This window comes from Polistes canadensis, unplaced genomic scaffold, assembly GCF_001313835.1.
Source record: "Polistes canadensis isolate GaletaPanama2010 unplaced genomic scaffold, ASM131383v1 scaffold_246, whole genome shotgun sequence".
Lineage (NCBI taxonomy): Eukaryota > Metazoa > Arthropoda > Insecta > Hymenoptera > Vespidae > Polistes > Polistes canadensis.
In genome coordinates this window covers 125,474-140,948 of record NW_014569793.1, presented here as the reverse complement: position 1 = coordinate 140,948, position 15,475 = coordinate 125,474, and the positions used below count along the sequence as shown (strand labels likewise).

The following is a 15,475-nucleotide window of genomic DNA, read 5'->3' as shown; positions in this document are numbered from 1 at the left end:
ATATATTACATTTATGAATTATCATAAATATGTGATTTACCATCATTTTTATAATTTAAAATATATAATTTATATAATATATATTTATTTTACAGTTTGAAAAATATCTTTATTTCTACACGAACTCGTAAAAATACTTAGAATCCAGTTAGAATATTAATATAAGGATTAACGTAGTAGGTTATGATTAGGAATTTTATGTGTCTAAAGTTAATATTGACTTGAGCATAAAATAAATGTAACAAGATATGGAAGGATTGAAGTAAAGAAAATATGTTACACGATTACAATTTGAAAGTACTTTGAAGTTTACAAAGCATTATATCAGAACGATGATAAACAAAAGTAAACTAACTATAAACGTTAGAATTGGTCGATTTTTAAATTCGTAACTTTCTATAAACTGTTTATAATGCTCAATCATATCAATCATAATGCTCATAAATATAAAGTTAGATAAGGTACGTAACAATAAAGGAAAATAATAAAACAGCACATAGGATTATGATTATGATAGGAAAACCAAAAAGTAAAAGATCATTAGATAGATAAAAACGAAGATTGCAAGATAAGGTAAAATTTAAGCAATTAATCATTTGTTAAATAATAGTTTTAGCATCTAAGTTTATCATTTTTATTAATTTACATATAATATCTGTTTTACAAATGTAATAAGCTTACTAAAAAAATAATGTCATACAAAAATTAGGCAAACTTATTCAAGTCCATACTTAGTCAAATCCAAAGTTATTCTTGTATATTTTCATTAAAATACTATTTAATACATCATTTTTATCTTAATTATTCTTTGGAATTAAAATGAAAGTAATTTTTTATAGCTTTTAATTAAATTATTATGAAAAAGTTATCATATATGTATATATATTATTTATTTAGACGACGCGATTGAGTTCTACTAGATACAAAATTTTACATCGTGGTAAATCTGGTTGTTTAATGTACGATTATGTTATGTTATTGTAATCAAAATAAATCGTGTAAAATAAAAGACAACATAAAAAATTTCAAATTACTCATTATTTTTCTTGTGCAATTAATTAAAAAAATTTCTAACAATTTTAATTAAATTATAATATCACTTTCCGTACAGTACTTATTATTTTTTAAAAAAAAAGGTTTCAGTTAAAAAATTAACGAAATAAATTTAAAAAATATATAAACAATCCCATTAACCAATTTCCTTGATTTGTTCCACTTACAATAACTTCAAATTCTTTTCCTCATTCCCCTCTTCCTACCATGCTTTAAACACACCCCACTGATCGAAAATTGTGAAAGACATTTTGTACATATTTTTAAATTTCTATGACTTATTTCAATTACAGTATCTTAAAATCATCACTTCCCCTCTCCAATCTTTAAAAATAGCCTAATTAAACACATTTTATAGATTTACAGAAAATATGTTTGCATTTTATAGAATATATAAAATCTATAAAATCACCAGGCAATGTTTATGATTTGCATATTCCTCAATTTAAGAAGCAAATCTGCAAAATATTCTAGGTATTCTATAAAATCTCTGTAATATCAACATTAACCGCAACATATGAATTAAAATATTAATAAAAATAAAAATACAAAAGTTCGAGGATTATCTTAATTCTTTGACGGAAGCGGATTAACAATCCGTTTAAGTTTAACTGTTTACATGGAGAAAAGAGTTTAGGTACATTTACTCAGTGCTTAAAATAAATTTTTCCACGAGTTATCAATATGATTAATCATTATAAACAATTTATAAAGTATTGCAAATTTGATCGTCATACAAAGTCACCGGTTAATGATTTTCTTTTTTTTATTATAGTACTGACAATGAAACCTTTGACGTTCTTATTCTCCAAAACATTTTCTTTACATTCTCTTTCAATATTTCGTGACATATTTGTTTCCTCCCAAATCTGTTTTAACTTTAATAACTTAAAATATCTAAGTAAAAATTTCTACTACGTCAATTTCTATATAAATGTTTTAACTATATTCTTTTTCACTTTAGTAACCCTTGTAGAAATAAATATATATATATAGCATATTAAAATATAAAAAATTTGTATTATCCTTGAAACAAAATGATAATAAGTGTTATATCTATTTAATAAATACATCTAATGTTATCTCATTAAAATTAATATGCATAAATATTTTCTATATTTAAACAAAATGTATATATATATATATATATTTATTTCTACACTGGAAGCTATCATTAAATAATGACATTTTTTTAAAGAATTAATACCACTTTCCGTTTTTGTCTGCTACAGTCAATAAAATATATTACTTCTTTAATGTCAATTTAATTACATAGAAATAAGATCCAGGATTCAAATATTTAATCATTTTAATAACATGCAGGGGTATTGTTTACCGACAAATGCACTGCTTTATTGCATGTTTCTTTTTTTTTTTTATATCATAATTAAGATACCAATATTAACGGAATGAACGCGGATTTTTTCAATCTGTGCAACAATTCCCATTAGAAATAAAAACTTCTTTTGTTCCTAGAGTATTCCATAATATAATAGAGTATTCCAAATATACCGTTTGATAGATATTAGTTCATCGATTAACTAAGAATCTTCATAAAATTGACGAGCATAAAACTTATTTGTTCTTCAATGACTTCTTTTGCCTTTTTATCTTTTATTTTGTTTATTTTCGAAAAACTTGTAGTTGTAATTACGGTCTTTTTCTAGTCTAAATTTGGCAATAGCATCGTTTCCTTTATATGATTAATCTCTTGATATTCCATTCTTAAGGCTATTGCGACTAAGTCACTGAAAATGTATCTTGATTTTATTGCTTGCAATTCTTTTTTCATTCTGATGCTATTCAGTCCTTGTATGAATTGATTTATTAACTGATTACCTGAGTCAATGCTAAGCCTGCATTCTTCCAACAATTTTAATAATACCACACTATATTCGTTTACGGATTCGCCCACCATTAGATTTCGTTTCGCGAAACGTTCATCAATTGCTGACATATTCGGATGAGAAAAGTACATTTCCTCTAACTCTGATATAAGATCATCGTATGGAAGTTTACAAATTTTCCTAGGAGCTACTTTTTTGTGAAGAGCATTAAATACCGATTGTTCTAACATATTTAATAAAAAGGCAGCTTTATGAGAATTTCCAATATAAAGAAAATCATATAAATACTCAAAATGATTTAGCCAATCGGGAAAATTGATGTTATCCTTAGTAAATTTCTTGAGTATACGTTCTGCTTTTATCATTAATGCGTTTGCTATAATATCCATTTTGTTTAATATTTCAAAGCAGAAATAATCAAATATTTTTAATTTTTAAATTTTCACGTAATTAAATAACTCGTTTGAAGTTTTATCTTTTATTCCTTGATTCACTTTTATTAATAAACACTTTATAATTTTGGCAAATTAACTTGAAAAATCATATTGTTTTTTTTTTTGTATTTTGAAAGACGCTAATGATTTATATTTAAAATTATTCGTTTTATGTTTATTTTATGTATTATGATATTTGAGTGAATATGATATTAGTATCGTATTGAAGGTGAATAATCGTTACCACAAATGTATTATATCAACAAGATTAAAAATATGTAAGTTCTAACATATACTTTGACCGTTTGATAGATATTAATTGATTCGATATTGAACACGTTGATTACTTTGTCAGTTATAGGTGACTAATACTGAATTTTCCGTTCAGGTCGCATCAGTCACTTGACAATCAACTATTTTTCACTTTTAAACAACATATGTATTCTGACAGGGATTTTCTTATAAATTTATATAACGATCTACATGTTAATCCTAACTGCTTAAATACAAAATAAGCTAACGACAGATATTCAGCGCTTATCATAAATTCTTATTCAAAGTAAATAATCAATGTCTTATGATTATAAACATTTTGTAGAGAATATTTCAAATATAAACATAGACAAATTTAAACGTCTTATTTATATCGTACTTTTGTAAATGTAATACTTTTGTAAAATTAAAAGTATTTTCCAAAATTATAATCGTTTCTATCTCGTTTATTGAAAATTTACAATTCATACAAAATCTTGTTTCTTCAGTATCATTGTAGCGTTACAAAGAAATAAGATATCAAACTTAAAATACAATATCATTGGGATAACGTACAGAATTATTTGTTACAAATTAAAACTCTCTTCTTCTTTTTATTGCGACTTACCTACCTATTATAGAACATGTCATGTTTCTTCTATTTTCAAATGGTTTTATTCTATGGTATACGACTTTTAACATCCACCAAAAATCAAAGACAAATAAGAGTGTTAAATTAAATATAGCATAAAAGTACAAAATTACAGAGCTGAGAACAGTTGTACAGTAGCTAAAAGGTCACGTGTAACAGAAAATTTAGCATAATTACTTTTCACAAAAAAAAACAAAAAGAGAAGATTTATTAAAATTAATACTTATTTTCTACTATCGCAATATTAAAATATATCACAGATTTTCTTTCATGGTAGCCTTAACGATGCTCAATTAAATTCTCATATGATACACGTTTTTCTTGAAAAGATTTCATCAAATAAATTCATTAATTATATCTTTCTATTTTTCAGCAAGAGAAACTAAAAAGTACAAATGAGATAGAGATCCCAAATCGAGTTGATGACATAAATGAGGATTATCATACAGCATTGCGGGTTTGTTGCTCATCTGTATCCAGTTTGTAGTTTTGATCATTATTCGTAATATCATTTATTGCTCCTTATCCATCCGAATTTTTTAAGATGAATACTTTTAGAAGTTTGTTTACGAATAGTCGAAATCTTGTGTCAAAATTTCACATGTATGGATACCTTATTTAAATTAAATAAAGTGGATGATGGGTGTTAGTACGTAACACGTATTCCAAAACAGTATAATTAATATTACTGTCACCATCATTTCGTCTGGATGAAACAATATGTCTTTTGATTAAGACTCTTTTCTTCTATAGAGTAAAGAAAGAAACCATTTTCAAATAATGTAGAATAGTAATCAAGTCCCATATCAATGTGTAACAATTGTGATAGCTGCTGCTGAAACAAATTTTGATATTGTCAGTTATTGTAATGTGGGATAAAAAAGACTGGAAATGAATAATTGTCCAATTAACATAAGTTGCATGTACAAATGTTGAAAGTAAAGGTTTCTTACCTTTTATTGATAATGATTTAACTTGCATACATTTTGCTTTTGGTTGCTTTCTAGTATATATAAATGTTGATATTGATATTTAACATTGCATGGAATCCAATGGTAGTTTAACTTATTTGATGACATTTTGATGATTGTGGATTAAAAACTTCTCCTTTATATCTGATCGTATTATTTGTAACACCATAACATCTAGCTGATGTTATATTCTTTTTGATGATTTGCAGATATTATTTAATTAATATCATATTGTAATTGAAAATATGGGATTTTTATTATGCATAATATATGTATGGATGTTATCAAATCTAATCTTGGCCAATTTTAATTGATGATTTGAATTTAAATTGATTTAATTAAGATGTAACCATCTCACAATCGATTTTGTATAACCCATAAAATTAATTTTTTGATATTATTTACAATTCTTGACAAATATACAAAACTTCAGTTTACCTACTTTCAATTTTCCATGTATACTTATAGTAAAATATGTATAAATATATCTAGCATTTGGAAGATTTCAGAAATCGTAATACCACAGAATTTTTGGATGCAATTCTAATTATTTCCCATAAAAGAATGAAAACTGTGAAAACCATTGCAGAGTATAACAATTAAAATGACTATTGAACGATTATATTAAAATATAATAAATGATATATTTTATTCACATAATAAATGATATATTATTTCTATTATCTTTTATAATGATTGTCTTTTACAAATGAATGTTGAAATTAGTTTTCTATGGTCCCAAGTGAGTCAATTTAATTGTTATCAAACGACATTATAGAATTCGGTTAAAACAAAACCGATAAATATGTTATATACAAGTAATATAATATTAAATTGATACTGTAGACAAAAAACATTTGTTATTTTTATATATATTTATTTATTATATATATTATATATTATATTTATTTATAATATTTAAAGTATTGCTGTAGGGATATACACAGTGACTCGCGAAAGTATTTGAACAGTTGCCATGAAATATTTTATTAATTATAATAAGTGTATTATAGAACATTTACAGACATATTATTAACATTGGATGGAGGTATGACTATGTTGATTATACAGGTATAATTTCAAGCAAATCGAAATATATATACAATAGTTATGATTTATATCTTACAAACGTGAAGATTGCTGAAGCAACAAAAGTATTTCGACACACAGAACTAAGATCAAGAAATAATGAAAATAAAAGTTTTTCACGTACTAAATGGATACATGGAAGATCGTTAGTTGTTGCCTTATGCACATTTGTCAGTCACAATCCAGTATTCGTAGTGAAATATTACGATATTGATCATGAGTCCGAAAAGATCTGAAATTTYTGAAAGTAATAGAATATTAATTGTTAAGTCGCGCACAAAGAAGAAAAAACATAGGGTGAAATAAATAAATTTTTAAATATAAACAAATCTACATTACATTATTAAAAAATTGAAATCKGAAGGAATTATAAAAAATAAATACTGTTCAAGTGTCGACCAAAGAAGTTAGCGGAATGAGAAGAAACAGCTTTGATCCGTGAAATAAAAAAAAATCCAAAGATTACTGCTACAAAACTTGCAACAATAGTTAACCAAAACTTTAAGAAAGATGTACACCTAGAATTATGTAGAAGAGTGCTACGTAAAAATGATTATCATGCTAGGGTTCCCAGAAAGAAGCTATACATTCGTAATATTAACACATTGCGTACGGGTCACGAGATATCTCGTTTTTATGCACTCAAACGTTGCGTACGGGTCACGAGATATCTCGTTCTCATGTTTTATTTCGAATCAATCGTCAACGTAAACAAGCAACGGCAAATAGATTGTTGCGTTACCAGGATAACAAAGCCTCTCCCATGCTTAAGAATAATATATGTGAATATAATACCAAAACAAATTAGAATTGTATGTATCCGCTTTAGATTGCTCACCAAGAAGCATGCTGCTACAGCGTTCGGAAATGTGCGGGTTTTGAGCGCGGTTTGACCGCGCAGAGCGCCGTACGCAATGTGTTAATAAGAAGAAAAGATCAAAATTCGCCAAAGAATTTATTAGCAAAGATGATTCCTTCTGTAACAAAGTAATATATTTTTAATTATTAGAGTAATATTTTAAATTTCGATTTAAATTTACGTTTGTAAGAAATAAATCATAACTACTGTATATATATTTCGATTTGCTTGAAATTGTACCTGTATAATCTACAGAGTCATAGCTCCATCCTATGTTAATAATATGTCGGTAACTGTTCTGTAATACACTTATTGTAATTAATAAAATATTTCATGGCAACTGTTCAAATACTTTCGTGAGTCACTGTATGTGAATAGAATTATTCTAAATGCTATTAGACCATTTCCTAAAGCGTGTTCAATTATAATCTGTTTTAATATATAATCAGGTTTTAATTGCACAACTTACAAAGTTTTTTACAATGTCTTATCATTACTTTACTTATATTTATCTCACAATTCTGTTTGAATATATTAAATTAATACTGTTTGAACTAACAATAAGTAAAAATGAAACAAGTTAATCTGTACTTTACTTACTTTTAATGCTCGTATTGCATGGCATCGCTTGTAAATAGAATCAAACTGTTCTGCAATTATTGTGAAATACTTGTGGACTTAGTTACTCGCTATCCGAGGTTTGACTGTAATATAATAGATATGTATGTAGCAAATTTAGAAAGAGTTTGATCTTCTAGATACGTATACGTTTTTCTATTTTGTTTTGAAAGTATTCTTAGAACTAATGACTAAGTTTCTTGTTATTCATGTAAGAATCACAATAATATTATTTAGCACGTATAAGCATATTATTTTTAGAAACGAAAAATTAAATATTTTGTTGTACTACCATATTGTAGACATTGTTTTTAATATTAGCTTGCTAGGAATAATATTCATGTCGATTTTTAAATTTATACATTTTTAATATAAATTTAAAAAATGGATAAATAAACGAAACGTTTAGTTAGAACGTAGAAATAAATATTTCCACAGTAAAATGTATTTTGATTCTTTTTTTTTTCTAGCTATCCATCCTCGAACAACGTTATTGTGGCTATACTACAACACGTATTAAGAAGGACGGTAAACAAGAGTCGATGTTTACACTCGCAATATTCTATATACTATTTCTAATAAACAGGCATGTGTTATTATTTTGAATAAGGACACATTTTAGACATTAAATATCAGCTCTTTACCTCTCCTGTTATTCGACAGTTCAGTTTAAATAGAGATTCGATCAGGTTTCATTAAACGGTTTTAATATACATTAATACTTTAGTATTTCTATTCTTATTAAAATTATACATTATTAGTAAAAATTCTTTATTTTTAATACGACATTGCGATTCTTCATTCGTTGTCAGATCTAAACGTAAATAGAATATTTCTAAATATAATAAGGCATTGACGTTATAAAAAAAGAGGAAAATAATTTCAAAAATACATTTCGAAAATTTGAATTTGTAAACATATTTATTTAAAAAAAAAAAAAAGAAAGTGTAACAAAGGATATATAACAAAAATCTTTTAACAAGTAATCAAACTACGTGTTATTCAAAACTAATAATAAGATTTTATTAATTTCTGTCAAAATCAAGTGAAAAATGGTTAGAGATTTGAAATTCAATAAGAATTTTACACCAAAAATATCTCGATATATTAAAAAGTTTTCTCCGAAGACTATGGAATTTCTTTTATGGCAAATTGGATTCGAACATCTATTAGAATTTTTTCAAATAGCAAAAGAAGACAAAGTTAAATGGTTATTAGAAATGATGGAACCTGAAATTATGGGGGATATTGAAGAAAAAGTATCTCCTGATCCTCCTCATCTACTTTCATACGATGAACTTATATACAAATTAGAAGAAATGTACTCATCTTATACTGGATTTGAAGCTGCTGAATATCGTTTTGTTAATCGATATCAAATAATAGGTGAAAATATATCAGAATACGTCCACGCATTAAAAACAATAATTATTAATTGTTATCCTGATGTTAGAACAAAAGCTCATTTACTCGCTCAATTTATAATTGGAATAAGAAGCGAAGCAGGAAAATCCATATTAAAAAAAGACCAAAATTTAACACTCGAAAAAGCGATTGCTATGGCAAAACAACTTGAGAAAGTTGAGGTTAAATTTTATTTTAATGGTATATAACGCAAGAAAAAGAAATCTAATTGGAGTAAAAATTATTATTATAATTGGAGTAAATCATTCAAATACAAGTAGTTTCAAACTTATCAATCTTATAGACATACTTGATTAATCGAAGAATATAACAAGTTTTTATTACTAATGTTAATTATGGCATATGTTACAACGAAGAACGTTCACTCCGTTCATATATATTGGTATCTAAATTAGGGTAGAAATAAGAAGCCTACTATAAATTTGTGTTTTTATTCGTATATAATAATACTGAACGTTATTACGACAATGAAAAATTTTCATTCCGAATCTTATTTGTTCGTAACGCTACGTTAATATTAATAACGTTCAACTTAGTATTTATTATAAACGTTTGTAAAACGAAAACCGAAAATGTTAAATGAACTTTTTAAAGTATATTATTATTTCTATCGGTCAATAGTAGAGACAATAATAAAAAAAAAGATTCTCTTATTTCTTAAAAGTATTTCTAGAAAAAATTAGATACAATTGATTTTGTTAATTTTTTACTGAAATATTTTTAAAAAATAAAAGCTTCATTTACAAAGCAATCATTCAATTTGATTAAAGTGTTTAGAAATTTAGTACAAAAAAGAGGATAAGGAAAATAATGAGCGTTATTTAAAACCTGCAAATTTCGTTTTTTATTTTATAAAATCTTTTTCAATAAATATAACATGACGAAATCGTAAATGAAGCTAAAATATTTATCTTATTCTTATAAAACTTTTATTCAGATGCGTTTTAATTAATAAGCGTTATATATTAAAAGTTTTATGAATAAACTTTTTCTTAATTCGAGATATTATAGGAGTTTTTTTTGGAATTGTTTTAAATGCATTAGATAGTTTTAAAAGTTCTATTCTTACATTTGAGGATATTATATTGTGTACAATTTTTTTCCGCAAAATTAGTAACAACTTCAAAGAAACAAGAGATTTTCTTCTGTTTCAGACTTATAATATTATTACTAATAACGAATTGCCAAAAACATATTGCAATCAGTAATCTCAATCTAAATCTTATATTTTAATATGATTTTACTTTTATATACCGAAGAAATTTTTCAATTATAAAAATATTGCTTAAAATGATTAATGTAAATTAACTAAAAAATTTACTTTATAGGAAAATGTAATTTATATTATAAGAGACAATTTTAAAAATACAGCACATGTAAAAAGACAATTATATAAAATATAACAAATATTACAAAAATAACTGTTGCAATAATTTTTGTGTGTCTTAATCTTATTTCTCCCGTATACTTAACATAATTTAATATTAATAATGAAATAATTAATTGGAAGCGAGTAAAACTGTGAAGCAATCACATTGTTATATTTCTCTTGTGTATAAATTCATTTATTCTCATTTTGGGGTAATACAAGATTCGTTTCTGGATTGATTTTAAAATAATAACATATGTTAACGAATTTTCTGTAATATTTTTGGAAACGTAAGCATCTATTATTAATCGTCTTGAATAACTCGGTAGTTAAAACGTTCGCCTTCAAAACTTCTCGTCGTAGGTTCAAATTCCCAGTGGATTTTCCAAGTCATTAGTATTCACATAAAAAACAAAATGAGGGACCTACTATAAAATCCCCTTCCATCTACAAGGGATTTTATTATAATATATTATTTATATTATAAATGTGGGAACTATGTAATTGTTCTAATAATGTAGTTATTTTCAAAATAATATGCCTACATGCTAAATCATATCATCGACTGATAGATTCTTATATGAATAACAAGAAGCTTGATCGTTATTTCTAAAAATACTTTCAAAACAAAGCAGAAAAACATATACGTATTGAAGAGGTCAAACTATTTCAAAATTCGTTAGATACATATTTATTACATTATTTGTTCAACGGAAACTTTCTCTTCTAATAGAAGATTAATATTAGAAATAAATTATTAAATAAGTATCTTTTCTGATATATTTAATTAAATATTTAAATTAAATAAAATAAAATATATACCGTTGAATGTATTGAATTTATTTTTTCGTTTCGATATTAATTTAAGAATATATAACTTAAAAGTATTATAACAATTGTAATCTGGTTATATGATTTTTTTTTCACTTCTATCACCCGATATCTTATTGCGAATTTGTTTAAAAGTTAAACTTCTTTACAAAGGTGACAATAATTTACAAAGTAAAGAGTAAAAAATTGAATATGGTCTATATGAAGATGATAAATGGTTTTTTTTTAATGTTTAAATATAATAACCTGAGCTCTTTATCACAGGAATCTGGTATTAAAAATTATAGTGAAAATTTTTATTATCTTTGGTTGTAACTCTTTATATAAATATATATATTATATATTTTATTATAGTATAATATAGTAAAATCGCTCTTAGAAATAGCAATAAAAAAAAGCTATTTTAACAGAACAAAGTCCTAGTAAAATGAGGAAGAAGAAGCAGATAGTATAGTATAGTATAATATTTTATATCATATATATTATCATAGTATTATATAAATTAAGTATTATATATATATATACAATACTTAATATATATAAGTAAATTTTAGGCGACTTATTGCTTCGTGTTTTACACTTTGACTGCTATGGACGCATATATACGTTTGGTAAAAGTTGCCAGCGTGGTCTATAAACGTATATACGTATTTGTTTTATATTTAAAATAATATAATGTTGGTTTGTGTACAGATAATTTTTTTCATCAGAGTTCAAATTTCTTATAATCTATAAACTGTTTATAACTATCGGTTATATTATTATTATTTCAAACAAGGACAAATAATAAAGGATAAGTATCTACCTCTCGAACCTTTTGTCGTTTAACAGTCAAATTTAAATGCACATTTGATCAGCGTCCTTCAGACACTAAGGATATCAGTGAAACAGTAGAACTTTTGTATTTTTATTCTTGTTAACTTTATCACTTCATTGTGAAAAAATAATTAATCTTCACGACGACACTGATATTCATTTATATATAAATAAAAAAATATAATAGAAAATATACGTTTGTAGAAGAAAAATTCTATCGAAATACATTACAAGAAGGACATAGTGTTCATTGGTGAAAAAAAGTGAAACAAAGTATACAATAGACAGATTCTTTATTTACGTACTGTAAAAAATAAAAAGCTTTTTATTTTTGGAATAATGAGTACATTATTAAGATCGAATACATTAGAAGATGAATCTCCTCACTATTTCATACAGTTCCATCCTATAAAGTGGAATTTTAAACTATGGATACAAATAATGAACATAACGCTTCTCAGGCTTAAGATTAATAATAACAGAAAGAATTATATCTTATTAAAAATGATAAGCTATTCAGTTTTTAATAATATTTGTAAAATTATAAATCCTGTTGACCCTTTGGACCTTACATTCGATATGATTGTAAGTATATTAGATCAAAAATATTCATTTTAGTAGAAAAGTTTTTATCGTTCAGCTGTCCAAAATCAATTTTATGGAGAATATTTGTACGACACAATATTACTTTGCTTTAAATAAATTTACTTATAAATTCTGACGATCAATATATGATCTAAAAAGCCCGCAAACTCGTTAAACATTAAATAACGTAGTATATGTAAAATTTGATAATCCATTTAAAATCGAATTTAAGTATAATCCACATTTATATAATATATGATGATGTCAAGAAAAAAGCTTAAATAGACTGGATGATATTAAAAAATGAAGAAATATTAATCAGGCAAACAAAGCCTCTTAGAAGACATTCAATAACTATTTTATATAAAACCATCACTTGTATGAAAAGTTTTGACTCATCAATGAATGCCATAGTACTACAATCTATTCTATAAGAGTAAGAAATATTCAAAACCAATGGATTATATTAAAGGACATTATCTTAAGATAAAAAGAAGAAGACTACGAAAAAATAATATTTTTATTCGTGAAAAAAAATATCTGGCATATTACAGCAGAAGTTCAAAGTTTTAATAAAGGATCATCAAATTTACTGCTTTTACTGAAGACATAGAAATTTGCTCTCAATACTAAACATTTTTAATATAAGAAGAATATGTAAAAAAGTATGTATTTGTTTTTTAGAATTACATTGTTATCTTATTAAATTGTTTTTTGAATAAAAACATAAGATAATTCTGATATATTATGTACGGATTGACATAGAAAACAACTACAAACATAGTCACCCCTTTCTGCAAAAAAACAATTTTGAAACATAAAAAAATAATAGTAGAAAGAAAACCCTATATTATATTATAAAATATATTACATTAATTTATTTCATATTTCGTATATTATATATTACAGAATGTAGTTATGCTTTTTGATATCTTCACTATGTTTAATTAAAATAATGTTAAAAAATTATTATAAGAGTCATTTTTCTTAAAAATGGTATGAGTTCTATATTGAGTAAATGTATATCAAGATTAGTTTTAGTTAAGTATAGATAATCTTCTTTTCATATTTTTAATAATAAAACAAAAACAATACATTGTCAATTAAAGCAAAAATCTTGTAATATTTAAAAAAAAATATAATAAATAGATTTATACATGACAAAAATAATAACAGTCTTAATCACTTCCAATGCCAACATTAATAATAATGAATTATTTTAAGTATAAATGAGAGAAATAAGATTAAGATACAACAAAATTAACTTGTTTTTCATTTAAATTGCGCGCCTCAGACATTTAGGGAATTTCGAAACGCTAGTTATCCGTGCATCCCCACTCTTCACACCGTTGCTAAGCACGCCTTGATGTACCACCAGCTAACAAAAATTCTCTTCCTATTCTTCGTCAGACGCTCATAAGGAAACAGAAAGATATCTAATTATTATTATATCGAACGAGACACATAATATCCAACAATACGAACTCACAACACTAGCACTATCCCACCTTTCCTTATCCTAAAACAGGAGGTCTCCAGATTGGAGGAATCTGGGTATTTTTGCGAGATATATTTCGTTTAGTAAATTACATTGACACACACACACACACACACTTATTGTGAGCATAAAAAAACTTTCATTTATTAATACGCCAAAATGTAATAGTTCACTTCTTACAATTATTCCTATCATCTCTATCTAATTCTAATTAATCTCGAGGAATCTTTCATCGTACTCTTGGGTTCTTTATTTCTATACTGATACTCATACTAATCGTTACTGATTCTCCCTGCCCCCCCCCTCCACACCCACTTGGTCTTCTTATATATACGTTCCTAGAAACAAATACCTATCACTCTTTGGGCTGATCATGCATATAACATACACAAATAGGAAGTGAGAATCTTCTGCTGCTTCTTCAATTGTTTTATTTCGCATACTGAGATGCAAGGCTTACAATACGTGATTTTTAGCCTCGAATAATCCGACAATTTGATTTCAATACCTCTTATTGTTTGAAGTGAATTCGCAAAGAGGGAGATCGCAGAGAATAAAGTTTAATATGTATACCTCTTTTAACACACACATACACCTACACATTGTTGACCGGCTACGAATTTACTCGTGATCACAGCGCTATTGTTACGCACCAGATCCGTTCAGTTAGAGCAGGGCTTCTTAAACTATGGGTCGCGACCCCAAACGGGGTCGCGTAGCAAAATTCTGGGGTCGCGAGAGATTTTAAWGTCAAATATTTATATATACCATTTTATAACATCACTAGAGTTGGCGGAATACAGTGGACTTGCAGCGTCTAGACACGTGCATTTGTTGAAGGTTTTGAGCTATCTCCACSGACAGCAGTAATATTTGTATGGGGTCGTCAAGAAACTCGTAATCATAAATGGGGTCGTGAATGACAAAAGTTTAAGAAGCCCTGAGTTAGAGCATACACTCAATATTTCTTAAGGGGTTACATGGGTTTACACCGGGAAAAAATAGCATATTTTCAACAATTTTTTTTTCTATATAAAAAATGGAATTCTTATTCAAACTTTTTATAGTATTTAAGATACATATTTAAAGAACATTTTCTGAATTTTTAGTTGAAAAATATTTTAAACTCAGCCATTGAGACGTCATTTCCGGTGACCCCACCGAAAAAAAGTGTTT

General features: G+C 25.9%; 2 protein-coding genes across 2 annotated transcripts in view; one reads left to right on the top strand and one right to left on the bottom strand.

The window, feature by feature from the left end:
• LOC106790557 overlaps positions 1 to 9,390 on the top strand; it is a 31,328-nt gene extending 21,938 nt beyond the window's left edge. The window contains exons 2-3 of the mRNA XM_014755541.1: positions 4,612 to 4,695; positions 8,246 to 9,390. Coding sequence (XP_014611027.1) covers positions 8,828 to 9,388 — 561 coding nt within the window. The 5' untranslated portion in view covers positions 4,612 to 4,695; positions 8,246 to 8,827 and the 3' untranslated portion in view covers positions 9,389 to 9,390. The remainder of the gene's footprint in view (positions 1 to 4,611; positions 4,696 to 8,245) is intronic.
• On the bottom strand, positions 2,264 to 3,530 carry LOC106790558. Its single transcript, XM_014755542.1, has 2 exons — positions 2,893 to 3,530; positions 2,264 to 2,801 (listed from the first exon to the last, which is right to left on the bottom strand). The coding sequence occupies exons 1-2, from the start codon at positions 3,287 to 3,289 to the stop codon at positions 2,794 to 2,796; spliced, it is 405 nt and encodes a 134-aa protein (XP_014611028.1). The 5' UTR covers positions 3,290 to 3,530; the 3' UTR covers positions 2,264 to 2,793.
• Positions 9,391 to 15,475: the final 6,085 nt, after the last annotated feature.